Here is a 27,725-nt window from a genome sequence, read left to right as displayed (position 1 = left end):
AGCGCAGGTCTCCCACCCCCTCTCGGGCTGTCGGGGCGGGGGAAAGGCTCCTGCCGCCGGCCCGAGGAGGGGGGAGGAGAAGGAAGAAGAGCGTTTGCAGCTTCGCAGGGAAATCGGTCAGAAAAGACAGGCTCACTGCTGCGGGGAAGACGTAGCACCGCTTTATCTTTCTTTACGTGAGTCTCTCCTCCCCCGGTAGGCTTTGGTATAAATGCAGGAGGAATTTCAGCAGGCTTGCGCTAAACAACATTTCTGTCTAAACACACAACGTGCTTCCTCCTACGTTTTCTCTTGCAGATGGGGCTCAGCTGAACAAGCCCTCCTCTTGAACCCTGTCGTAAGCACCACCATGCGGGAACCGGGCTGGAATTGCCAGAGGCTGCAGCAACAGCCTGGGCGGCCCTGAGAAGACGCGACGAGTTCTGTTCTCTTCTCTGGGATGATTTAAACATAAAAAAAGCTGCTCTGTTGACAGCCGGTAAGTGAACACCCCTGCCTTGTCAAGTATAGCTTTAAACCCTTGCACAGGCTGAGAGGATCTTGTGAATGGTATCTGAACCCATAGGACTGGGTGCGCTGGAAGTGCTTCTTCCCGAGTTTGCCGGCGTCTCTGCCGCGCCACATGTGACGATTGTCGGGAGACGTTCCACGGTTGGGCACGACGGATCTCGGGGTCTTTTCCAACCTTAACCGTTCCTTGATCTTCTCGCGTCATTTCAGATGGGAAAGCTTCTAGCTTTAAGCTCATTTAGAGTCTGTATGCATGCCTTCAATACTAAAATCTCCTTCAGGTGGATGCTGATGGCAGCAGCTGCCAACAACGTTATTATTCAATGTAAATTACTGCGTATTGAAAGGCACAGTTGGCTATTTCAATACATCAGCGTGTTCCTCGGTGAAAGCATTCAAGGAATTAAACTGAATTTCCAGAGGGATGGAGCCTGCCTCTACAAGCCTCCTTTTAAGAGAGCACAATTTTAATCGGTTTTGAGAGCTGGTGAGATGAGACGTCCCAGACCTTTCCCACAGATTCCTGGGAACTTTACGGGAAAAAATCTTAACACGGCGGCGTAGCCAGGAGCTGGTTCCCGGTGGGGATGAGCCCGACAGAAACCGAAGTGCCGCCGCCCCCCGCCTTCCCGGCGGCGCTTGGATGCGCCTGATGCCGCAGGCCGGCGGCTGGCGCTGGGGACCGGGAGAGAGGCCGGGCTGAGGCGTTGCCCGGCTCCGCATGCGGGGTCGGGTGTTGCCCGCGGCGGGCGGCGGGGAGCGCGGGAGGGTCCAGCGGGCGGCCGGGCTACTCCGCACACACAGGTAGGCGGCTCCGGGGCGGCCGTGAGGGACGGAAGGGGCCGCCCGAATATCCCCGGCTGCTCCCGGTGGGCGCGGGAGCCTCCCGCCTCCCCCCGGGCTTCCCGGAGCAGCCCCACTCGCAGGCCGGGGCGGCGGGCGGAGCCGCCTCGGGGCCCCCCGCGGGCGGTGAGTCGCGGCGGGCGCGCCGGCGGGAGGAGAGCGCGGGAGCGGGGGGATAGGGGGTGGCGGGGCCCGGTGCTCCGGGGCTGGGCAGAGCACGGCTGGGGGAGGGTGGGCTCATGCGGGCAGGGCAGCCCCGCGCAGGGGGAGCCTCCCGGCGGAGCCGACGGCGGCTCGTAAGTAAAATAAGAGTGGAGGTTCGTGGCTTCTGCTGAATTCCTTGGGTCGAGAAATCCCACCGTTTTGCCATGGCTGCCGGTCAGGCAGGTTTGGATAAGGGCTTGCTTCTAGCCAGGGTACCGAAAGGGAACTGCCCCTTGCAAATGCCGAAGGCTTCGGGGAAGGAACAATGGCTCTGTGGGTAGACTCTGCTTTAAGCTATGCAAATCCCTTATTTGCATTTTAGGAAAGAAACAAACGCTGCAAGTTTTATGTCCGCTGCCTTTTCTTTTTTGTTGTTAACTACCTGGATTATTATTTGGCAGTGGGGGTGGTGTTTCTATTTTAGTTAGAGCAAGCTGTGAGATCAGTCCCGCTATCCTTTCCTAAGTTAAAATTTCCGGAGAGGTTGAGCGGCTGATCTACTGAGATTTGTGTCTGTTCTGTTGTTACTCAGCTGAAACTTTCTATCCAGCTTTCTTCAATTTTTGTCTCTCCACGCACGTTTTACTGAGCTGTTTCTCATGTAGTGTGGTTGCAGAACTATTAAGGAAAGAATGAACTTGGTGATGGGATGAGATCACTTGTTTTAACCTGGTGAAACACTTCAGTTTTCAGCTGAAGTGTGTGAAAGTGTTACAGATTAAAAAATGTATGTAAAACCTGTGTTGTGGAGAGTGCCATGGTGCTAGACTGGTCACTCCTAAACCGAACTGAATTCGGAGAGGTGTTGAAAGAAAAGGAAATGTGCATGGAACTGGGTTTCCTACCCATCGACATGCAGTGCTCTTGTCTGACTAGGTCTCAGAAGTGATATTTTTGAAACTAAAGTAAGTTTCCTTCCACATGTAAGATTACACTAGCTGGATCTTTGGTTTTTATTTGACTTAAACGTACTTACCTTTTTTCCCCCAACTTGATGCATACCTGCTTCTTTAGCTCATCTGTCTCTGCTGAACTGAAGCAGTCCATTAAGTTACTCTTCAGGCTTATGGCTGTTACTAAAGTAGCAGAATTAAAGGTGGTGAAGTCTCAGATCTCCCTAAGGGTCATATTGGCTTTAGAAGACTTCTGTTTTGTGGGGTGTATGAATCATCCCCTGAGGTTCATGAGTTGCTTAGTGTCCTTATCTATCCCTGTTCAAAGGTAGGAGGAAAAGTTCTCTGTGGAAGGAGTTACCAGTTGGGGATATGCCCATGGGAGCAGCTGCAGAGTGTTCAGTAGGGACACTAAAACCTGAAAGCTGACAGAAAGGTCACCAGTACCTGAGTCCTAAGTTATAAAGAGGTGGGGAAATAGGTGACTTACAGTGTTTTGGCTAGACCAAGGTGATTGACAAGATATGTTGGTATGTACTCTGTGTGCTGCTAAATAATGGCTTTAGCAATTACATGGAGAAGGTGCCTCACTGAGGAGGGAAGTACAGCAGGTGACGTGGTGACGGGCCTCCTTTGCAGCAGGAAGTGCTTGAGATGCTTCTCCTTCCTCCTTCTCGAGACTTTGATACCTTACAAGCAGAGGCAGTCTTAGAAGATTTTCAGTGATTGCTTGCTTCCTTAGGTGTTTATTTTTGCATAGAAGCTGTTATGATAGCTTAGTTGTGCCATTAGCACTTATATCTTGGGTTTGTTCTCTTTGTTAGTTTCTGGGCATGCTGTGATTAGTGTCTCTTGGTAAAGATTTGATTTGTCTTCCCAACACAGGTTTGGAAAACTTAACATAAACCTACTTTGGCTGATTTGTGGTTTTCTTCTTGTGTGTTGCTTCATGTGCTCCTGGGCGTTGATTCAAGTACAGTGGCCTAGAAGAGGATGCAATCAAATGAAGCATTTGAAGATAAAACTTGCAAGACCACCATGAGTCTCTGTGAGGTTGTCTATACCGTTGACTCAAAGGGGCTTTTGAGGAAAGGCTCTTGGTTTTGTTTGGGTGTTGTTTTTTTTCCTCCACAGTATTGCTTGAACTGTAGCACAGGATCTTGCTTTGTTTGTCTTTGTACATTAACATTAAGGTTATTTTACTTACAAACATAAATGGTGATTTTTGCCTTGTGTATGATGTGAGGTACTTTGCTATGGCTCCGTAGTTAAATGCATTTTAAGAATGAGCTGAAGACTACTTGAAATACATTTTTCTATGGAAGACTTTCCCTGTAGATGTTTGCAGTGCATTAACTAAATCAGTTGAAGTGTGCACTGTGTGTTAAGGAGGAGTTTAGTTTTTCAAGCTTATGACATGTAATTTGTCATTCATTTGAATAATTCATTAATCAATTTCTCTAGCCTCATAGAAAAGCTGATAAATAATATGGGGTAACTGAGTACACAGAATTTTTTCCTTTTTCAGAGTCTATTTTCTACTGTCTATTGACTCAAAATACTGCAGCTTTGTAGCAGAATAAAACCCCCCTGAACTTCCCCTTTAATCCAGTTTCTTCTGTTTCTGCTGTGGGACATACAGTTGTTTCTGTACCTATTCACAGCCTTCAAGGGAAATGAAAATAAAGCTACGTATTATTGGTTTTGTGAATTTCCTACAGCGTTTAATCTTTCTTTTATCCTCCTTCAACAGAAGAGCCTAAAATCTCAGGTTTTCTTCATTTGATGTGTATTGAGGTCTGCAGGAAAACAGTGTGCAAGCTGTTGTTTTCTTTAGAAATCACCTTTTAACAGCTCTCACTTTGCAGTTTAGTGTGTTAATCACTGGTATCAATAGCAGATATTTGTGCAGAAAGGTTGAAAAGTGATGGGCAGTCTTAGCTAGTGTGGGCTGTGAAGGAAAAATAGGGGTCGTGTGGGTCGCATGCAGTGTCACCACCTTTTGAAGAATGGACTGAGAAAATGCAGGTACAGAATGTGATTAAATACTCTGCAGCAGTGCTTCTTGCTGTGTTCTGTACCTATCATTCTAAAATACTATGTCCTTTTTAAGTCCATTTTGCTTCGGTGGATTGGCTCTTCAGCCTTCCAGATTGGTTGTTCTTTGCTCTCAAAGGCAAGAGTGCAGCCTTGGTATCCCATGAGGAAGACCCTTTACAGCACTGTCACAGAGGGAGCAAATTATGAGTGTCCCCAGATAACACCCAAAGTTTGTGTGGAGCTGTTCAATTACCTCTGCTCCCAACCCTAGCAGCAACACTAAAATGGGAGTATGGTGTGCCAGAGCTGTTTTTTAAGTTCTAGTGTAAATGGGGAGCCAGGAAGAGTGAGGTAAAAAAGTCGAATACCTTCCACTTGCTGTGACTGGGAAGGGAAGGCTGGAAAACCTACGGAGCCAGTTGGTCCTCCCTCCTGTTAGGAGAGCTGGAATGGAGTAATCTAGGAACTGGTTTTAAGAGCAGGCAGGAGTGAAATGAAGGTCTGTCTTAATCACTGAAGCTCTTAACATCTGTTGATTTACAGTGCAAGTTTCCATTTCACGAGCTGCAGTATTGCTTTCTTTTGGGCCACTACCCAGTAGGAAACTTTGATTATGAGGTGTGTGGTTAGCAGTCTTAGATTTCCACAGACTCTTCAACTCACTTTAAAAATAAGTTTTTAGCCCTTGTTGTGATCACAGCTCAGAGACAAATAAGGATCAGCTGCTGCAGAGCTCAGAAAAGTTCTTTGTTAGACTGGATCTGCAGACTGACATTTGCATTGCAATGGTATCCAGACACTGCTTGTTTTCCCTGCTCCTCAGAGTCCTGAGGCCACCAGTGAAATGAGAATGGTGTGAGTGGCATGAGCTTACCTAGAGCCTTAGCAGAGGTAGGCATAGGAAATGTGATGGCCATTTAATAGTCAATAGAGAATGTGTGTGTGTATGTATAAAATATAAATTGCATCACATGTGGAATGAGAGGAGAACTCCTTTTCTTAGGTTAAGAAAGTAATCAAAGTTGTGGTGTTGCCATTTTTTTTTTTTTTTTCTCATGTAATTGTAGGTTACCATAGCTCCCTCCTGGGCAGGTAATTTGTGGAGGTGGGTGCTGATGGTTTTTTGATGACACAGTGATGTGTGTGGGGGAAATGACCTGTTTGGTAACAGGGGCATACAAGCACCCAAGCATAATGCAAGGGAAGAACCTATGGGTTTTTCTCACTGCAGTGAAGAGACAGGAATATGTTTGCTGCCCAGGAGCTGTCGCTGAATGAAGCCTTGTTCATCATTTGGCATTTAAAATAGGTTTGTTTGAAGAATTTCCTGGTTCTTTGAAGTTATGGAACCTGCCAGTCTCTATCATCCACCACTGTCACATCTGAGCACCCAGGAAACATCATCTCTATCTCTGCAGTGCTTTGGGTAGTCTGAAGTTGATGTGTGGGACTGAGACCAGGAGGAGGTTAGTGGTGTAGATGGGAGATAGGTTGTCAGGTTTGTTTGAACACAACATTTGCACAAGGTGAAATGGAGCCATAATATTAAATCCACTAGGTGAAGCATGGAAACAAGTTAGGATTTGTCCAGATTGCTGAATGTGCACAAGGCTTGCTGGCATGTGGTAGCTAGTTTGGATCATGCCCCTTGTGTAGACAAGTTATTGCCTTCTCATTTTATGTCTGACAGAAGCCTGGGTTTGATTCCCCCCCCCCGAAGGAAACTGTTACAACTGTGGCTAGCTTTGCTTGCCCACATACTTTTCAGTAGTTAATAAGGCAGGATGACACTTGTCTCAGCTGAGAAACTGAAGTGCTCTATAAGCCTGTCCTTGACCACATCCCAGTTTTATAACGACACATGGCAGTTTTAATTTTCCATTCTCAGAAAGTTGAGATGTGCGGGAACGTGTGGACAAGGGGAATGAAACACAGAATGTCCATGAAATGCTGTCCCTAAATAATCATCTTCTGCTGTCACTGCTGGAGACAGAACTGGGCTAGATGGACACTGGTCTGACACAAGAGTGTTTCTTGTGCCTTCATTGCTCACCTTGTGCTGTGGAGCACAGGTCAGGTGTGTCAGCTGGGTTTTGAGTAGCCGGATGATTAAAATGCTGGTTAGTGTACATACCATTTGTACAGTTTCTCAAGAGTGACTGCCTTTTCCTGCAGTACATGTTAAGGAAATACTGCTACTTCATTTTAATTGAAACAATTTAAATGGAATAGTTATTTTCATTCTTCCGTGCTAATGGCACACTATAATTTGTTTTCAGCTTGGGACATTGGTTCTTAGATGGCTTAGCCTGCAGCTGTAGGTTTTGTGTTGAAGATTTCTAACCTAAATTGAAGATGTTGTTCAGAGCTTTGCAGAAAGAAATGTAAAGTGAAATAAAATAGCTCATTCTTCAGTTTTCACAGAGAACATTACCTATAATAGATACTGGTTAGTGTTCAAGTGGCTTTTTGAAGCTGGGTGACTGAAGTCAGCAAACACTACCTGTTAAGTGGTTGAAAAAGATACCTAAAATGCTGAACTTCATACAACTCTTGGAAAATTTGGACACTTACATGTTTGTGCAAGGCATTTCAAAATTTGAGCATTTTTTTTTCACAATGGCTAGAGGTTCTTCTAATACCTCTACCACACAGTTGTGTGACAAGATACAATGAAACCAGATTTTTGATGTTTTTCTGTTGTATGTACTTTCTGATGCTTAATGAAAAATGAATGTATAGGGTTTCTTTGTTTTACTCAGCTGGGTGTTTATTTTTGCAAAACTTGTGCAGGTCTCAAACACATTAAGTTCCTAATCTCTCACATTTGACTGAAATCAGCCAAAGGGGTTCAAAAGTTCTATAGGGAAGGAAAGAAAGGGCATGCATGCACGCATACAGGGTATGGTTGCATAAATCTCATTTCATGCTGAGAACACATGCGATAGAACAGAACAAAAAGCCTTTTACTGTATGGCATTTCATGCTCTAATGGAGTTCTGCATCGGCTTTGGCATGAACAGCAATCTGATAGGACATGGTGATGCTGGAGGCTGAGCTGTATTTGGTGTGGTCAGGGTAGCAAGAAAAGATGTCAGTAGGCAACACAGCAGGTGTGCAGTGTATTTTGCTCTAGTGGACTTCAGGTTTTATGCTGAAGGACATACTAGACTGTGTTTTATCCCTGGTGCAGCATGGGCCAGTTTGGTTATGGGAGAGCAGATTTGTGCCACAAAATCTATTGCCCTGATGTGATCTCACAGGGAGGTGAGCACTATCTTTCCGGACTTTTACTCGCTTGTCATCAGAGGAGATAGTTTCACATGCAGCCCTGAGCATGTCCAATGCTCAGAAAAGATCAGGTAAGGGAGGATAAATCTGTTTAAAGATAACTACAGTCCTGAAGAGACTCGTCTTCATTTTGCATTTAAGGACTGGTGAAACAGAATTGAACAGCAAAAACAGACACTCTGTTTCACCTACAGCAAACCAGACTTGGATTGTAAAAGAGCAAAACAAACTGGCAGAGGGAGCTGTGATATCCAGGAGAAGGTACTGTGTGAAGCCATTGCTCTAGCAGAGACCACGCTGTGTGTCTGCAGCCTGCCCTCAGTTTCCTGCCTGGCTGCCTTTGTGCCTCCTTGCTCTCGTCTGGGCTTCCAGGCATTTTGGCAACGCCCAGCAGGAGGGCTGTGAGACCGGCCAAGAAGATGCGTGGGTGGGGTGACAGGCACCTTTGATTCCCTTCAGTTTTCGGCGTGACTGTCTTTTTCAATGGGAAAAAAAAAAAAAAGAGAAAAGAAAGCAATACATCAGTTTTCAGTTTTGGGGAGGAAATGGGTTGTGTTTAACCTTCAGTGAGTGAGGATTGAGGTCTGAAAGTCCTCTAAATGGGTGTCTCTGTGTAGCACTGAGAAAAACATATAAGCTTTCCCAGCATGCTGTAGTGACTAATGTAGGCAGCTTTCCTCCGAGACAGATGGCAATTGAAGATTACCATCGGATATAATTAGCTTTCCTCTTGTCTAGGTAGGAAAACTGAAGTGCATAATTCAGGACTTTGAACTGCGCTGTAAGATGGATGCCCATTAAAAGTTCGCACTGCAATACAGACTATTGTAGTACCATTTTGTTGCTCTGAATACACAGAAGTACATAAATGGACATGTGCAAACTTTTCTGCAAGGAGCTGAATTCTGTTACAGCAACTAACAGTTGCTCTGTGAAGAATTCCAGTTCTGGTTTTGTGTTGTTTAGCCTGCTCCTTTGTTCTTTGTTTTTATTATGAATTTGATTCCAGTTTTGTTTAAGGAAATGCAATGACTGATACTCTAAATGCTGAACTCAGATACATTTTCATCTTTGTTCTGCTTGGGAAGCTCGCTACCTTACGAACAATTTATCTTTTTTTTTTTTTTTTTTTACATTTAATGCAAGTAGACTCACCGGTAACCTTTCCCCTTCAGACAAGATGCCAGGACTTTACACTGTTAAATGTTTTACAGGACTACATTTTTCTACAGTGCTGTGTGTCTTGTAGCTTCTCAGTCCTCAGGATATGCACTGATGAAATATTCTATATGGTAGTTTTTCCTTTCACATTTAAGAAACAAAACAAAGCATTAAAAGCCTTTAGGGGATCAGATACAGGCTCTGATGCAAACTGTACAACAGTTCTTTGTGAGTTCTGTAACATTCTATGTCCACAAAGTATTTTCACGATTATGAAGCTGCTCATTAGAGCTTTTCTTATGGGTGGTTTTGTTGTTACTGTAAATAATGTATTTGAGCTTTAGTGCTAAGAAAACAAAGCTGTGTATAAAGAAGGCTTGTGAAAATCGTCTTAATGTTGACAATATTCAAGCTTTTCTAGTTTGGCATTGTCAGTTTGGGATTAGTTTTCTGATGGTAGTTAGCACTGAAGTTTTGTGTTCTGATTAATTATCATGATCCAAAGGCAACATGAATGCATTCATTGGGAGCACTGGGAAATGTAAGGCATTAACATTATCAGAGAAGCTGCTCAAACTGCTGGTGTCCTGCAGATTTCTCCTGAGCTGGCAGGATCCCTGCTGTGAGAAGCTTCCAAGATTTTGTAGTAGTGTGGGGTAAGTGCTACCACTTATCTCCATTTTCTTCCCTCCCTGAATTAATTTAGCTTTACACTTTTCACTTGTTTTGCTGCATTCCTGAGAATCCCAGAGCTCTGGTCTGCACAGATGCATTGCAGCAGATTGACTTGCAGGATTTGCTATTGGGGTAAATTGCATCACAAACAGCTGGGGATTTAGGGTTTTTTGCGGAGGGAGGGGGAAGGTTCTGGTTTTTTCGGGGGTTTTTTTCCCTTTGGCACTTGAGGCAACACAAGGAACAACACAGCAGAAATGAAGAAACATACTGTGTTTGGGGCTCTGACTACAGAAATACTTGGCATGTTATTTAAATGAAAATTTAACTGTTCAGTTTTGTATGCTGGCCAGGTGCATGTTAAGACCTATTTTCTGGACCTCTTAATCAACACAAGCCAGTGTAATGTAACCTGTTCCTTTGTAAAATATGGTAAAATATGGACAATAAAAATTACAGTAAAAAGCTGTGCCATCTGATGATGGCAGTCCTAGTGCATTTGAAATTTATCATTACTGGGGTTTACAAATGTTACTGTGAAAACTAGTCATACAAAAAGCACCTGTTTCTATATAGGGGCAGATTCTGACACCAGTATGGATCAGGATTTATACTGTTATAGTGAGGTGAGAAAATAGTCTCATCTACTTGGGATTTAGTGTCAGTGCGGATGGGGAGCATTTAATTCTTCAGGTGCTGGTAGTGAAGCTAGTAAATGAGCCCTCTGTTATCCTTCGGGGAAAAAAGGCAACAAAAAGCCCACCGTGTTTTTCCCTCTGTCCTTGAGAGCCTTAATTTTGCTTGTGAGTGGGCTTTGGGGTTGTGTTTTTTGTATGTGTTTTGCTTTCTTGCGTTTTGGGAGGGGGATTTATTTTAACCTAGTGATGAGATTTTTTTTTTTCCCCCCCCCTGACTGGTAGATTTAGTTTTATAATTCAAGCTGTTTTAGTGAGAGCTGCGGTTAAATCACTAGCTCCAAATCAGCCAGGGTGTTTTGGATATCCTAGGCATTGTCAGAAAACAAAGTGTGCCTTGTTTTAAGGTGAACTTAATGCTGTAGTGAGTGTGCACATATAATAAATACAGATCAAATTTTCTGGTTGGACCTTTATTTGTTTAGATTGATCATAGTTCCTGGAGGAAAAATGGTGAGCCGGATATGGTATGTAACTGAACTGTTTTGAAACCTGACTAATTCACCTTTTTCCAGCCATTTCTCCTTCCACTTTTTTCCATTTTTTTTTCTCTCTGGGAAACCTAAGAAGGATTGCTTGTTTGACCTCAATCCTCTGACTCTGCAGGCACTTGTGGACAAAGAACAGTGGTGTGAATGAGTAACTGATGTAGTATTGGGTTGCATATCTTTCTATTAATAATCTTCTGTTTTTTCAAGCATTGTGTAGTATTTGTGTGGTCTTGGTTTTCTTAAAAGGAGGTGAAGAAGCAAAGCAACTCAAAATTGCAATGCTCTATTCCTTGCAGGAAGAGCAGCTCAAGTTGACTGAAACCTTTCAGTTGTACAAGTCAAAGTATGAGAAGAAAATGACCTGAACTCTGACCCCCAGAACATGTTGCATGGCTTGTTTATATTCCAGTCCCTTCTGGAAAAAGAGCTGAAGGAAAAAGGGAAAGAGACTGGGAAGGAACAGTGCCGTCACCACATCTTGCAGGAGGAGCTGCATGGATTTATAGCACCCATTCTCTACCTTTGTTCTTTCATGTATTATACAGACACCTACGATGTGTAATATATAAATAGCAACCTAGCTTAGGTTGGCTAAAGCTTTAAAGGTTAATCTGGGAGAACGTAAGAGGGCTAGGAAATATTCTGTCAGCTAAGGTTGTATTACTGACTGCGTGTGGGGGTTTGATAAATATTTTTTTAAGATACAGTTAGAGCTGGATTTGTTACGCTTGGTTAAAGCTTTGGGAGTTGAGGAAGCAGAGCTGTCTGTGCTCAGCTCATACTTGTGTTTGACTTTGCATGCAGAGGTTAGCTTTTGATCAAACCCCAAATAATTGTTTGTGTAGTCCCCTGCTTCTCTGTGGCTGCTGGCCATGACAGAAATGGCTCGTCTGTGTTCCAAGTACACAGGAGGAAGTAGGAGGGAAAAGAAGTGAAGTGTGTTGATGGGAGGGCTGTAGGCAGTCAGGACAGGGAAAGCGCATGGAAATGTCTGTTCCTTCTTTCTTGTTCTCCCTCATCTCAAGGCACAAAAGCAGGCAAGAAGATGAGGCTGTGGACTTTGCTCTTGATCGTAATTATAGGCAATGTTTCTGGAAATCTGTGATACTTAAAAAGCACCAGTTAGATAAGAATCCAGTAGTTATTATTCTCCTTCCCCTCAAAGCCACAAGTTGGATTTGAGTCTATCCAGGGCTGACTTTTAAGCTTAAGTTAGCAGTGTTTAACTGTGTGTCCATTATTGGAATGAGTCCTAAGCCACCTTGGAACATGAAAGACTATTGTTTTCTATCTTGGAGGGGAAAAATAATTAAAAACAACACTTACCAGATGAAAAATATCAATCCAGTTATCTCTTTTTTGTGCTTGCAGTTTTTTAACTGTGTATCTGCACCATGCCATGGAGCCTGCTGTCACCTTGAGCTGGTGCCAGGGATCCACATTGCGCTGTGATAATCTCCAAAACACTAGTTTGGATCTCAAGGGTGGCATAGCAACCCTGTGATAGCCCCAAGCTGGAGGTGACATGTTCTGCCTCTCAGCAGGGCTAAAGAACTCAGCCTCAGACAGTTCACTGAATACTGCTCTTCTTCGAGGGCCACTTCAGTGGTACCTAATGCCCGTGCTCCCTTGTGTTTTGCTCACCCGGATTTTCTGGCAGGATGCACTCACTGGTTGATGCTTTGTGCTTCTCTTTTTCATCTGTGGAGCTGGTATTTCATGTCAGTTAGAAGTGATGTGAAATTTGGCATCAGGAGGCCCAAAAGTGGTATCTCTGTGAAACAGTGCACTTAATTGATTGTGGTACCTCAGAGAGCAGGATCACAGCATTTTTTTTTTTTTTCGCACCCAGAGTGGGGCCTGTTTCAGTAAGTTTTAAAAAGCTTGTAACTTGACTTAGGCTTGTCCACGTGCCATTTTGCTCTCCAAGAAACAGGCTGATGAGTGCATGCAGCCTCTAATTTCTTTCTGATTGTGCCTCCACTGTGGGGTACATATAAAAGCTTCTCGGTTCTCAGGCAGAGGGAGGGAACAGGAGTGAAAAGGGAGTTACACCACTGTACAGATGATACCTTATCTAGTGCAGTAAGAACAAGGAAGTCTGAGCGTGGTGATGAGACTGTAAATCAGGACATGGAGGCCTTTTGCAGCTTTTGCTAAATCCTCTGTGTTGATGACATGTTGTCTTGGAAGGCTACAAGCTTGTGTTTTTTCAATCTTGTTTGATGTGAGAGGTCGGAATATGTGGGGCTGGAGACAAGGTTTGGAGAGCTGTGGGTGCTGTATTGTCTGTTGTGCCCAAAACACAGAGATGAGCTGTGTTTGTTCCTGGGCCTGCCTGCAGCCTTTGGGAAGGGAGCTAACCTTCCTCTTCCACCAGATACGCTGTCTAGGTAAATTAGTATTAGAGGAGATGAAAGTACAATAGATTGAACTGTACTTGAAATCTTTATCAGTATCCTTTAGCCAAAGGATATGCTTGTGTGGGGAGAATTGCTGAGATTGTAAATACATCTGCAGAGCCACACAAGAGGGAAAAGTGATGCAGAGATCTTGTAGACTCTGTACAAAAGCAAACTGAAATAGTGATCATAAGTGAAAAATACCAATTAAGTTGCTTTTTCCTTTTCCTTGGCCCAGTGGGCAGTTATGCGCCGAAGAACGAAATACCAGTGTCCATTACTGAAAGAAAGAAATGGAATAAAAGAATCCTGAATTGTCCACGAAGTAATAAATGTATTGCTGTCTCTTGTGGTACAGAATATGTTTCACCATTAGCAGGATGGTGAAAGGAAGGGAGACAAGCACTTAAGCCCTAAAACCTATCTATTGCAGCCTGTCCTGAAATACTGCACAAGGTCAAAGATGGGCACAGCTCTAGTCTCTGTCTCCACAGTAAATTAATGTCAACAGAGGCTACAGTTCTGGCTGTAGGAGCTGATAAAGAGCAAAGATTGACTAAATCTATTGAGCACCTCTGCTGCTGTGATATCATATCGACTGGACATCATTGCTTGCTGTTGGGTACTTGGAGAAAAGGTTATCTTGCTGTTTCTTTTCAGGCTTGCTGTAGTATTTGGACAAAGAGGAAATGATAGGGGAAACACTGGAAACTTTCTTTAATAGAGAGAAGTTGTGTTTGGGGAAAGACAATTTTTTTTTTCCAATTACCTGCATACTATGGAAGTGAAATGGGTAGTTTGGTGTGCTCTTGGAGAGAAAGAAGGCATCAATTGTCACAGTCAGCAAATTGTTCCTCTACTGCTTATACCCATGTTGTTGGAAGAGATAAGGGCAGAAAGTGTCTTATCTTCCAGTGCAGGGAATAGCTTTAGCAGCAGCTATGCGTATGTGTGGTGTGATGCTGGAAGATCTTAGTGACGTTTTGATACAGTAAAACCTTAGGTTTTTTTAGTGTCATGATTTGTACAGGTTTTCAGGAACAGAAATAACTGCTTTGGTTCGGTGTGGGGCAGGAGAGGTTAAGAATCTTTTCCAATTCTGATGATGTTAAATATACAACTTCAAAACCAAGTCCAAGTTGTTGGAGAGTTAGAAAATTAGTTTTAATTCTGAGCCATTTTGCTAGGATAACCCAGTACATCTCGCTTAAACAGTATTTCTGGGGACAAAAGTTTCTTAAACTAAAATCAAAAAGAACATTGGAAATGATGAGAATTTCAGGTGCACGGGAATGAGGGATGGCACTAGACTGACTCAGCCACTTCAGTACCTCTTAGACTGTGCAGCAGCGCTTTGATATAGTCTCTCTGCAGCATTCCCTTCCTGAAGAGGGGGAGAATTCATGAACAATGAAATAATGCACATACTTAAGGCAAGAACTGGAAAAGTGAATGGTGAATAGTATTTAGATTAGGCAGAAGAAATACATACATATTTGTGCCATAACGTGCTCAGATTTTGACAGCTTGAGAAAGATGATGATGTGAGAACTCCTTCCTCAATTATCCTTTTGCTGCATGGTTGTTTCACCAGGCACATGCTACATCCTGACCAAAAGGAGGCAGTGCTGCAGGACTGGTGGTCACAAGCGTAAACCCACAAAATACTGACTACATCTTAAAAATCCTGATGTTTCTTTTTAAACCTTTATTAGGCTTTTATGTGCTTTTTCTGCTGTCCCTTTAAATTTCAAGGTCTGCTCAAAGCATATTTTCAAGTTCACTTCCTCCCCCACAACTACAAGAGATAGGAATCTGAGGTCTCAATGAGCTGAAGTTTTCAGGCTGTCACTTCATGGCAGCAGCAAAGAACTTATATCGTCTTGTGACAGTTTATGGAGATGAGACTGTTTTAAGCTGCGTAGTATTTAATTTAGTAGTAACCACTTTATAGTTAAATATTTATTAACTCTGCTTCAGTAGTAGTGAAAGGTACTTCACAAAATAAGTAGGACGCATGGAAAAGCCTCCTGCATTGTGCTATTAATACTACTAATTTTTAAGGAAGAAAGGACGGAAGGCTTACGAGCATTATGAAAGAAAGATGATGATAGTGTGGTCATTTGATTGCCCAGTCCAACAGCTGTAGATTCCTGCAGGGTTTATTCTGTGACAGGACTGCATCAACCAAATGTGTAAGTTGGAAGATAAACAGAGGCTCTGAGATAGTGGCTTACACCACACTGTACTAGAATAAAGACTAATTGTAAGGAATGATGGTGCCTCTGTCAAGGATGGGGGTTCCCTGCTTCCACCAAGGAAAGAAAATATTAGCCTCAGGTCTTACATAGTTAATAGATCATATACCCAAATGAGTCTTTCTGGTGGGTTGATGGGAGCTTAGGGGCATCTGTCTGTCAGTAGGAGATGCAGGCTGATCTCTCAGGTCTTCTTAGTACCATAACAGAGTCAATCTTGTCTAATTCTGTAATTGTAACACTCTTCTCTGGGAGAGGTAGGAAGCTGACCCACAGAAGTTAGCTTAGATTACTGTTAAAAAATGCCCATCAATTTTTTGCAACACTTATGCATCCCATTGCTTGCTGTCAGAAAATTGACCAGCTGTCACCATGATCATAAGGCATGGTCATACTGGGTTCCTTGTTCCTTTCATTGTGTAGATCACTGTAGGGCTTTAAGAAAGTGGAGGAAACTGAATAATTGAGTTCCAGGTTTGTCTTCCTTGTTTTGTTTAACTCTCACTAACATTGACCTAAGGGAGGGAACCATGGCCTCTGTCAGTTGGGTTGGTGGGCTTAAATCAATGTGGTGGCTCTTGTGTTGAAGTAAATAAACTAGAACGGAACTGCTGTTTTCCACCTGAACTGTGCCTTCTCAATTCCCTATTTTTTTGCATCTCTTACTGTGGGAATTTTCTAGTGCAATATTTGCATAGTAGGAGTTTGTTTTCCTTTGATTAACTTTCTACAATGCTCAGCTGTTTTAAAATAGGAAGGAAGAGCTGGAAGATGCTGTCACCATTAAAAATGCACCCTGAATAATTTCTTCTGTAAACAAGGCAATGGTTCTGTTTACTAAACCAGACTAAGAAAGACATTCTTCTTAGTGAAGACTTTCTTGGCTACAGAACTTTCTCTCAAACACGGAATGAAGCCAGGCACTGGGGGATGGGATGGTGAGAAGACACATAATTAAAGACCATTTTATGTTTCTAAGGGCCAAGTTAGGTACGCTCTTAATGATGGATTGTTTGGAGGTGGGGTGGACCCATTATCACATGTGTGCCAGGCTGAATGTCCTACATAAAACACTGGAAGTTGTTACAGATCCCTTATGATCCTGTTGGAAGAATGATGCTGACTTCTGTTCTCTTGTTTTAATGATTTTTTTTTCCAGGCTGTATGAATATCTTTGCAAATACTTTGCAAGTGGAACAGGTTTTTTTTCCTCTTCTGTGAATAATACTGTTATGAATAATGTTTTTGGTTTTTAGTAGATCCTTTATGGGCTGCTTTTCCTTGTCTTTTCTCCGTTTTGTAGCTTGGTCTGACTCTTCAGCAAGGTTTTCTTACATGGAAGTCAGCAAAATCAGCAATTTAATCAGTCGCTAATTTAGCTACTTTATCTGAAGAGCTGGTTTGTTATGTTCTGTTAACTGAAGTTTGCATTGATTGAATTAGGGAGTAAAGATAAACACTTCAGTGGGATGTTTCACTTCAGTGGGATGTTTTGGCAAACCTTTTCAAAGCAGGAGGGGGTAAAAAATACTAACAGTGAAAGAGAGAAACTACTACAGAGTGCAGTGTGTTTTTCAAGTAAGTAAGAGCATCTCTTAGTTTGGAAAAGATCATGGAGTCCAACCATTAGCCCTGCACTGCCAGATCCACCACTCAAACGTTGTCCTCAAGTGCCACATTAGACATCTTTTCAATACCTTCAGAGATGGTGACTCAACCTCTTCCCTGGGCAGACTGTTCCAGTACTTGACAACTCTTTCAGAAAATTTTTTTCCTAATACCTAACCTAAACATCCCTTGCTGCAACTTGAGGCTGTTGGCTGTTTCTGCTTGTCCTGTCACTTGTTGCCTGGGAGAAGAGACTGACCCCCACCTTGCTACAACCTCATTTCAGGTATTGTAGAGCATGATAAGGTCTCCACTGAGCTGCTTCTTTTCCAGACACTTCACCAGCTTTGCCCTTCTCTGGACTCGCTCCAGCATCTCAGTCTCTGTCTTCTCAGGGGCCCAAAACTGAGCACAGGGTTCAAGGTGCAACCTCACTACTCCTGAGAACAGAGGAGTGATCTCTTCCCTCATTTCGCTGGCCACACTCTTGCTGATCCAGGCCAGGATGCCACTGGATTTCTTGGTCATGTGGGCACACACTGGCTCATGTTCTTCCAATGCTGACCAGCACTCCCAGGTTCTTTTCTGCCAGGCAGCTTTCCAGCCACTCTGCCCCCAGCCTGTGCTGCTGAATGACCCAGACAGAGGGGTTCAACTTGGCCTTGTTAAACCTCCTCCAGCTGGCCTTGGCATATTGATCCAGACTGTCCAGATCCTTCTGCGGAGCCTTCCTGCCCTCCAGCAGATCAACATTCCCACTTAACTTGGTGTTACCTGCAAACTGACAATGTGCACTCGATCCCCTTGTCCAGACCTCATCTTTTCTTTAAAAATATTAAATAAGGCTGAGGCCTGGGAACCCCACTACTGACTGGCTGCCCGTTGGATGTAACTTTGTTCCCTACCCTGCTTGGGCTCGGCCAGCCAGGTTTTTACCCAGTGGAGAGCACACCCGTACAAACCACGAGCAGCCAGTTTCTCCAGGGGAATGCTGTGGGAAATGCTGTCTAAGGCTTTACTAAGGACTCTGTATACAATGCACCATACACAGCTTTTCCCTCATCCTCTGTGCAGGGCACCCTGTCATGCAAGGAGATCAGGCTGGTCAAGCTGGACCTGCCTTTCATAAACCTATGCTGCTGGGCCTGATCCCTCAGTTGTCCTGTATGTGTCTTGTGATGGCACTCCAGATTATGAGTCAGTTGCTGTTAAGGACACTTGACTGAGCCCAGTAGGTGAGTTTTCCTCTGTTTTTGCAGTTTTAGGGAAAGACTCTCACTGAATTACTGCAAAAACTTACAGATTGCTCTAGAAGTTGGGAGTGACTGTCAAGACTAAGTTGCAGTGACCCTTCAAGTAGAGTCAAGGGAATTGGAGCTGAAGGGAGGCAGTGCTACTTCCCAAAGAGGGTTGAAAGATTGGAATTGCAACAGCTGCAGCTTATGAAGTATTTCTTCCAAAACAGAGCGGGATAGCCTGTAGGATATACTTCAGGTTGATAGATTCTACCTGGTTCATTGCATGGCTTTGTTACTGGTAGATACTGTTATAAAACCACTCTAACGCTACAATTAAATTCTGGTGAAAGATAGGAGTGGAAAAGAGTAAGGAAGTAGTGGGTTGTTGCACTCAAGTAGTGGTGACACTGTTGGGTACTTCTTCAGGAGTGAAGAAATGTGAGTGGCAGCAATTTGGTTTTCAACTTCTAATAACAAAAAGGCTCTCTAGTAGTTTCTTGGCCTTCAAAATGAGATATTAGGATATTACTAGCATAAAGCATATTGCTGTAAATCACTTGGACTATATCCACCTTGAGTTTTACTGCCTTAGAGCTGGTTAAGGTAACAGCAACTAAAGACTAAAAACCAACGTGGACTTTAAAAAAAAAGAAAATTAAAAAGGTAAAAAAGCCATAGAGGCCAAGGTTCTCCTCTTGGAAAATGAAGTAGTACATTTGGATATGGCTTGTTTTGCTGGACAGCTGTTTGTTCAGTTCACTTTAAAATATAGATAGGCAAGTAGGTGTATATGCATTGTGTGTTTTGACCCTGCTTCCCATGATGGGGGAGAAGTGAAATACTAGAAGGCTGTACCTCTCAAGTAAATTTCCACAGTAACATGTGGCTGGAATGGCTATTTTGGACTTTCACAAGATTAACCAACAACAGTTCATTCATAGCTACTGAAAAGGCTGCTCACTGTGCAAGATGTGAGCAAGACAGGACTTGATTTTCCTTCAGTCTGTCTTGCCAGATACGTGAGTTCCTGATATTTCTCTGTTTTTCTTTCACTAGACTGTGCAATGAGGTGCAAACTCTATTTGAAAAACGAACACTTTCTCTGATGTTTTTCTGTAGCTTCACAAGTTCAACAGATGGGGTCTTAACTTTTCTTCCTCACTTTGTAATGTGTGAAAATAACATTTTTCTGTTGCTTGAGCAATGAAGTTTGGCTTGTGTCAGGAGCTGAAGACTCTGCAGGCATAAGCAAATAGTTTCAGTGCGTCTTTAAATGTCAAAACTGGACTTTTAAGAACATTCAGCAATCCTAAAAAAAACAGTAGAAATTTGTGGCAGCTCATACCCTGTTCTGTTTCATCAGCATCAGCCTATCTGCCTCCTGCGCTGTGCCAATGCTTGTTTAACTGTGTAATTACGGAAACTGATAGTGTGTGGCACAAGGAACAGGAGAAGCACAGGTACCTATAAAGGCCAGCTGATTTCTTTGGGCTACCAGTGGACAGAAGAGAGTTCTACTCTCAGATGTCTTCAGAGAGAACCTAGAGTGAACCTGTGCTTCTATACAGAGTACACACACATGGTAAGTGCAAAGCAGCATTCATCTCCTGACACTGGGTCTTTGTGTGAGGATCCAAAGTGGAGTGATCACCTGCCAGACTTGCGGTGGTAGAGAATGGCTGTAATAACAATAACTTTTCTTTTGTAGGTTTCCAGATGCTTTAGAAAGAGTTCATGTATTAATTCATCTTGTATTTCAGTTTCTTGTTTTGTTTTTCTTGTATTTCAGGTTTATCAGTCATGAAACGAATTCTTCTGGTTTTTATCCTGGCTGCTGCTGTTATGTATGGTATCCTGCATGGAAATCTGTGGAGAAATAACCTCTACTGGTATGGTGATGGTTCGTTCATTTAGAGTGCAGGCACCTCATGGCTGTATGAGAGATGTGGCTCTGAGTTCTTGTGTTGCTCCATAAGTGTTTACTAGTAATCATCATAAGTGATTACTCTGTGTGTGTGTTTTGTGGTTGGGGTTTGTTGGTACTCTGAGGGAATCAGTATGATCGTTCTGTCCTGTCACCTGTTCTCTTGTGTCACTTTCAAACATAGTAATTAATTTGAGCCTGGTTGTATGGAGAGGTCAGGACCTCAGTGGTAGGGAGCCCCACTGAGGTTCATGAAAATAGGTGTTCAGGTGAGGAGATACATGAAATGAAGAAATTAGGTGTCCACATCTCCCTCCACCCCATGTGGGTTTAGTGTTAGTTGTTCCATTAAATGTCTGATAAGTGATGTGAGAGAGGCCTTATCCACACATGGGAATAACTGCAGGTGCAGGGAACACCTTTTGAAAAGCTGAAATTTATTGAGGCCTAGCAGCAGCCCTTGAGGGCAGTGAGCCTTCACTGTCTCCAGGCTCACAGGACAAGTGGCTTGGGACCTAAAATTCAGGGCACTTACTTGAAGAAGTTGAGTTTCCATTGGTCTTCGCACAGCTGTGAGCAGGACTGACCAGAGCATTATGAAGATAAGTGATAGTTTTTAAAAGTAGTGGATAATGTGCTCCTTCTATCTTGTTTATAGTGTGCAAATGATACGAATAGCTTTCTGTTGTGGTTTCTCTTTACAGAAAACCACAATGTTGTGACATTTCCCTTTTTGCAGGATTAGCTTTTATGGACAGACTTCCTCTGTGAGGGCTTCTCCTTTCTATGTGACTAGTGGAGTTACAATCAGTTACAATCAGTAAGTTCAGCAGTTGAGTATTTTTGTAATGGGGTTGGTTTGTTTTTGTTCTGGTTTTGGACAGGTGGGAGGGATTGAGGCTAAAATCTGTAGCCTTTGTCCATAGGCTCCCTGCTCAATTGTACAACTGTGTCCCGTGGCTGTTCCTGTTATGAACACAGTGGTAAGCTGTCTGTCAGAAAGGAATTTGTCCATGTCATGTTTCCAGTGTTTGTTTAATATTTATGGCCATTTCCAATAACTATCTGTAACAAGCAGTGAATTGTTGGAAGGACATTGGCTTAAAATTTTCAAATCTGTGCAATTCTGAGTTACAGCTGAATAAAGTTAGCACAGCTTGGAGGGCAACTTCAGTGCTTAAAACTTACTAAACCAGAGGTGTGTTTCACTTGCCATGTTCAAGTGCTTGTATAGGCAGCTCTTGTGCTTGTGACTTCGTTAGATTTGTGGGACTAATGAGCACCTATGCTGAAACATGAAAGCAGACCTCTCTTCTCTCTGAAGCTGTCCTGCAAAATGCCATCTGTGAGGCTGATTCTGGAAAGCAACAAGGTGGCCAGCTGACAGATTTCACAGGGCGCTTTCTCAGTGTCAGTACTCACATAACAACTTGAGGTTCCAAAAATCAATTAACCTTAATGGTCTCTTTGGCTTGTGGTTCTAATGTGGTGATTTCATTCTTCTGCTCTCAATGCAACCCAGAGGCACATGTTGCTCGCACTGAACTTTACCTTCCCTTCTGGGCTTCATATTTGTGATTAATTGGGCTAAATCTCCCAAGTCGGGGATGTGCTTAGAAGTGCAAGTCTTAGCCTTATTATGAGAGGAATGACTTATCCCCAAAGAATCTCATTTTCCTTAAAGTGCCCTATTTCCTTCTTCAAACAAGACTCTGTCTCTTCCCTGAGAGTGATGGGGATGCCATGTGGAATGGCTGCAGGGGTGATTGAGCCCAGGAGTCTTGCGTTTCTGGAGGTGGGCCTGAGTTCTCGCTTCTGATTAAGCCTGCTTTGGTACTTGCTGAGCAAGGGAGGTCACAGCCCCCTTGGAGCAGCAGTGAGAGATACAAGCCTTTACTAGTAAAAGTAATTGTGCTGCAATAAGAAAGTTTCATCTTTGTAACACGGAGGGAGTAATGAAATTTTGGTGTGATCTTAACTCAGTAATCAGCTTTTACTGATTGATTTGTCCAAGTGTCCCTACCTTGTTTATGCTACCCATTCCTGGTCTTGCTATTTATTTGAAATTCTTTTTTTGCAGGCTGCCACCTACAGCTGTGGAGAGGAGGAATGCATTGGACACTTGTCTCCTGAAACCAGCATTTGAATCTTTACTGGGGTGGGTCTTCTGGGGGGGTTGGGGGGCAGGGAGGGGAAGGAAAGGCTGTGCTGATTGAGGTAGAACTGGGCTATTTACACATTTTGAAGCAAATGTTGAGTAGAGCCCTGAGAAAGCTTGGAAAGATTAGGCCAGGTCCTGGCTGAAGAAGTCTTAAACCTCTACACAAAGACACCATGGCTTCTTTTTTTCCCCTGGTACTTTTTGTGTATTAAAAAACATGGCTATAATTTTAGTGCTGTTGCAGGTTTTAAAGCACGTGGAAGCATATTAACTCTGTGCCACCCAAAGCAGACTTGTAGTCTTTGAGTTTTGGTTAGCTCCTGGTCCAGTGAGGTGGTCCTAATTCCCTTGCCCATGGATTGTGCCCAAGCGGTCTGTGTGTTGGGTGCAGCAGGGTAGCTCTGCTGTTCAGCAAAGGGGCAGGAGTGGACTCAGAGGTACACAACAAGAAGAAAGTACATGCACAGCTAGGACAGAGTCTCACACCTATGTTTAGCTTCTTTATAGGGACAGTTTGCATGAGCTGGAGATCTGTTCTGTGCACTTTGGTAATAGCCTGGGGAGGCTGAAAGGATTTCTAACCTCACAGAATTATTTATTTGAAAGGAACCAGAGCTGGAAGAGCTAGAATTAAGAATCTCTTCTCAGTAGGTAAATTATTTATTATGTCTAAGCTTACCAGCTGCTTCTGAACAGCAAAGCAAAGTAATAAATTTAATATGGGTATTTAGTGCATCATGTCTCAAAGCAGGCTGGTCTTGCTTAGTTAAGCTATTGCCCGTTTCTCAGTGTGTGGGCTGTAGTGTCTTGTTGTTTGGGGTTTTTTCCCTTTTTACTGTTAGTATGTTCTGAATACGTAGAGCTTAAAGAGTGAGGGATTTGATTTGGGAAACTGAAAGAGAAGGTTTTCTTAACAGCTATTAATATTCTTAACAAGCAAGGCTTGTGCTGACTGGGGCGTTTTATGATTAACATTAGGTTTTCTGGTGACTGTATACTCCTGTGTTAACATTTTAATCTAAGACTTAATATGCAGGATCATGACAAAGTCAGCGAGTACACTGTGTGTGTGCTTAGTTAATTCAAAGGTGAAGCCAAGGGCATGGTAGCATGTGACATGTTTGTGTCTGCTGTTCACTCATTTTCCTGGACTTGTCACTAAGGCAGTAAGAGTCCCTTCCCTGCTATGAGAGATCCCTTTTCTGTGCTTCCTTGTTTGTTGACAAAAGAAGTGACCTTTTTAGCTTGACACTTAAAAGGGATCATGCCATCATGTTCTAGTTTGCAGGAAGAATGTGCTTTTGAGGCAAACCTCCTTGTGATCCCCACATGCCGTGCTTCTCATCCCAGGGTGGCCCTGGTGCGAATACACTGGGATTCTTTCAGACATCTCCTTAAGCCAGAAGATGCACTGCAGGAGCACAGCCCATGTGCTGCAGCTGCTTAGGGGTGGGACCCTACTAGGGTTAGTCCAGAATATAAAATACCCAAGATGGATGTAGTGTGGACATGAGAACTCCGTACTTTTTTGCTGCATGGATATACCCGTTGTTGCCCCCAACAACTTACTGATGTCAGCACAGTCATATAGTGCCACTTGTTTGGAATAGGAGAGCAGCTCAAATCAGGAGATGGTATTTTCGAGTTAAAACACCTTGCTTCAAATCCTGTTCTTGTTTATTAAATTGCCATGTACAATAGTAACTCTTAACTTTCCTTGCTACCTGTATAATGTACTTTCAAACCTGAAGTTATTCACTGTCTTCCTGGGTTATGTATTCTCTTAAATATGTGGTCTCGTGGTGTAAGCTTTCAGTCACACAATTGTAATGGCAATTCTAATAAGTCTATATAAATTGCACTAATAGACAAGTCTTTTTGTCCCACTCTTTGCCTGTATTTTCTGTTACAAGGTCTTCCTCTCTTCCATCATCTGCTTGCTTTCCCAGTGTTCATGGATTTTCTTCTTTTAAAAATGGATGATAATATGATAAAAATTGTAATAGGATAAAAAGAGCTTTTTACAAAGCAGTTGCAGGACTTACTGGCTTCTGCAGGTATATCATTTGGATTTTTGAAACTTCTTCCTTTTTTCCTTCATCAGTGTTGACAAAATATACCCGTTCCTGTGCGCTAATGATTTTATCAGAGTGGCAGAGTTCCAAGGGAGCAATAAGTTTGAACTACCTTACGGAATAAAGAGAGCAGGTTTGTGTTTCCCATGTACCTTATTTTAAACAGAAATACCTAAATGGCTTGTAAAGCCCCCTGAATCTCTTGGATTTTATTCCCCTCTCTCTTTCCTTTTCCATGCAAATTTTACCTTTTTGCTTCTCCTCCCTGTCAAGGGGTGGAGAGTGAGTGGCTGTGTGGCACTTATTTGCCATCTGGGGCTAAAGCACAACACTGAGCGGGCTACTCCTGCCAGGGAAGGTGTCACAGGAGCTGTATGGGGGAATTGATGACACTGCCTGGCTGCTGGACCTGTGCAAAGGGTTTGCTGGCTCGTTGCCACTGCCAGTGTTGGTCAGGGCAGGGTAAATAGGGCCAAACACCCGAAGGGCTTTTGCCACCCTTTTGGAAAGCATTGTGAAGTCCCAGTTTCAGAGTTTTTAACACTGAACAGTGCATCTTCCTAGTCTGGCCTTCAGACTTCTGATTTGCTCTCCATCAGTGGTAACAGGGATGGTTCGTTTTCCTGCACTTTTGGGGTTACATTGAGGAAAACTACATTTGGGAATGAGTTGATTTCTCCTCCGAGGCAAATTGAGTGTCCAGCAGGAGCCTGTCCACCAGGGTTGGGCTGGGAATGTGCCTCTGTCCAGCTTTGTCACAGGCTGGATTGATGTCTTCTCCCAAGATCCATAATGCTGTTACTGTTCCTGGCTATGTAGGAACCCTCTTGTGTCAGCTGAAGGTGGGTAGAAGAAAAAGTCAGTTAGGATGTAGGTCTTGAAAATTCTTCCAGTTCTTACTTACTGTAACTGAGTTTTGTTGGTTTTGTTTTTTAATACAAATCTCAGGCTGTTTTCTGTTTTGAGGCAGAAAAAACTCAGAGAGGAGCTCTGATAAATCTGAATTTCTTCGGCATCATTAGTTGATGTGTGGCCCTGAATTCCAAGTGTTCTTACTTGGAGGCTTTTATGCACAGTGCATATAAACTACTGTGTGTAAAAATACTGTTGTCAGGGTGACACACTTACTTTTGTATTGGCAAATACTGGATGTTTTTATTAATCTTGTTTATATTTTCTTTCTAGAGCAATTTTTTCGTTTAGCCCTTTCGAGACTGCAGAACTGTGGCCTTTCCAATGAAGAAGATGGGTGAGATGGTTTATTTGCTGCTGTTTCTGCTAGTTGCATTTTTAATATTTGTACTTACCTGAAAAGGAATGTCTGCAGGATTATCCTGAAAACACTCAAGTTAGTCGGGACATGGATCAGATTGGCAGGGTCCGAGCAGTGTGTAGCTGATTGCAAGGTTTAAGTAGGTTGGGTTTTACACTTACGTAGCACCAGCGTGCAAGAAAAATTATTCTCTGAGGGAGCTTCCACTTAGAGATTTCCTTTTATAAGTGTGTTAGAAATTTGCCAGCTGAACGCAGTCCCATCTTCCTGTAGTATCTTTTACACTCAGATTGAATGTGATCTCCTCTTGCAAACTCAGTGTAAGATGGAGAATATTTGAGATAAGCAGGTGCAGACCAAGGTCTCCTATGCAGAATAAATCTTGGGCATATCCCTGTGCCTCTGCATCTGCTGGCTGCTGCACACCCTTGTTCCTATGTATGCTCTACTTCCTCTCCTCGTGGATGAGGGAGATCGAGGAAGACAGGAAAGGCTGGCTGTCCTTTGGGGAGTAAGAAGGGTGTGGCATGGAAGGGAGCATGCCTTAGGTAACTTGCTTCCCATGGATTAGATAGATTAAATTAGATCAATTACATTAAATCTCTTGTTGGAAGCCACATCTGCCAGGAGGTTTGGTTTTGTTTTGATTTGGAGGGTCTTTGTGTTTGTGTGTCTTGTTTTTTGTTTGGCTTTGGTTGGGGTTTTTTGGAGGTAGTGTAGTAGGGTTGGCAAGTAGACTAAAGTCCTGTGTTTACAAAGTGATGCAGATGACTCCTTAGATTTGCAGTCTAGGAAATGGGCTGACAACCTGACAGATACCATGTTAATATACAGACTTCTTAATAGAGTTGAGTGCAAATGAGGTCGGCTGTACTTGTTTCTGTTTTTTAATTACAGACATCATACAAGATTGCTGCTTGAAGCCAAATGTCAGGATCACATTTTAATTAAACTTGGGTGGAATATGTTCAAACCTAAGAATTTGTTTTAATACTGAGTTTTTCTTTTTTTTCGCCCTACTATACTCCTTCCTTTCTCTGTCTTTAGTCTGTTTCTAGGATGTTCAAGTTTAGTCTTAAAAAAAAAAAAAAAGGAAAAAATTAAAACTCCATATTTTGTATCAAGAGTGTGATAATGGGGTAAATTTATACAGAATTGGCTGACAGAAGCTGCTCTTTTGTCTGGAGAAGGACAGTGCCAAATGTTGTATTGGAAATTCCCTGAAACCACAAGTTCAGCGCTGTCATTGTTTGTGCTGTAAAGCAGAGATGTTTGGACCTTTTAAATGGAAGTGTCTGTCCTGTAGATGATAAATAAGGAAATTGGTATTTATCCTTTCAATGTAGAGTCTGAGATGTAGATATGGTTAGTAATTCTGGGAAGTAAGCTTCATTTTATTAAAAGTAATAAGCTTCAGTGGTACTGAAGCAAAATGAGAGCTGGTACTATTTAATAGGCAGTATAAACAAATCAAACATACAGTGACTTCATACAATATATTCTTTCTAGGTCCATCAGGTTTTGTGTACAGAACTCTTATGGCATGAATCACTGTAGTAGGGAAGAGTTTTTATACATATATTTCACTGAGATACAGTGGCTTTTAATAGTGAAACGCTTTGGGAATTAATCCTAACAACATTTTCCAGTAATGCAGAATTATTAGGCAGCTCTGTAATGCTGTTGTCCGATTCAGCCTTCGTGGCTGAATAGATTTCCCCTATAAACGTTTTTTAAGGCAGACAAGTATTAGGCTAGATAGGCACAAAGCCTATGGTGCTTATGTAGCTGTATTTGTGTACAACTTAGGTAAATCTGTACAGAGTGAGCTACAAAGGTTTTTTTTCCAAGCAGTGTCGTGTTCCAAACTTAGGTTGAGTTCTCACTGTGTAAAGGTCTAGCTCTCCCAAAGAGTTTGGAAACGAACAGTGTTGCTGACTTCAGTTCAGTTGTGACTTCAGTTCCTCGCTGAGTACTCTAAGG

General features: G+C 42.9%; 1 protein-coding gene across 8 annotated transcripts in view; it reads left to right on the top strand.

Moving 5' to 3' along the window:
- Positions 1 to 316: 316 nt before the first annotated feature.
- ST3GAL6 (ST3 beta-galactoside alpha-2,3-sialyltransferase 6) overlaps positions 317 to 27,725 on the top strand; it is a 39,775-nt gene continuing 12,366 nt past the window's right edge. Inside the window, exons 1-6 of one of the 8 annotated variants that reach the window (XM_069019525.1) lie at positions 317 to 478; positions 20,099 to 20,198; positions 20,973 to 21,053; positions 22,314 to 22,391; positions 24,499 to 24,602; positions 25,655 to 25,718. In XM_069019525.1, the coding sequence (XP_068875626.1) occupies positions 20,110 to 20,198; positions 20,973 to 21,053; positions 22,314 to 22,391; positions 24,499 to 24,602; positions 25,655 to 25,718 (416 nt within the window). In that variant the 5' untranslated portion in view covers positions 317 to 478; positions 20,099 to 20,109. The other 7 variants (XM_069019490.1, XM_069019536.1, XM_069019471.1 and 4 more) reach the window with 7 other exon arrangements.

Source organism: Aphelocoma coerulescens, chromosome 1, assembly GCF_041296385.1.
Source record: "Aphelocoma coerulescens isolate FSJ_1873_10779 chromosome 1, UR_Acoe_1.0, whole genome shotgun sequence".
NCBI classification, from domain to species: domain Eukaryota; kingdom Metazoa; phylum Chordata; class Aves; order Passeriformes; family Corvidae; genus Aphelocoma; species Aphelocoma coerulescens.
Note: the sequence above shows the minus strand (reverse complement) of the source record. Positions and strands in the feature narration are given on the sequence as shown.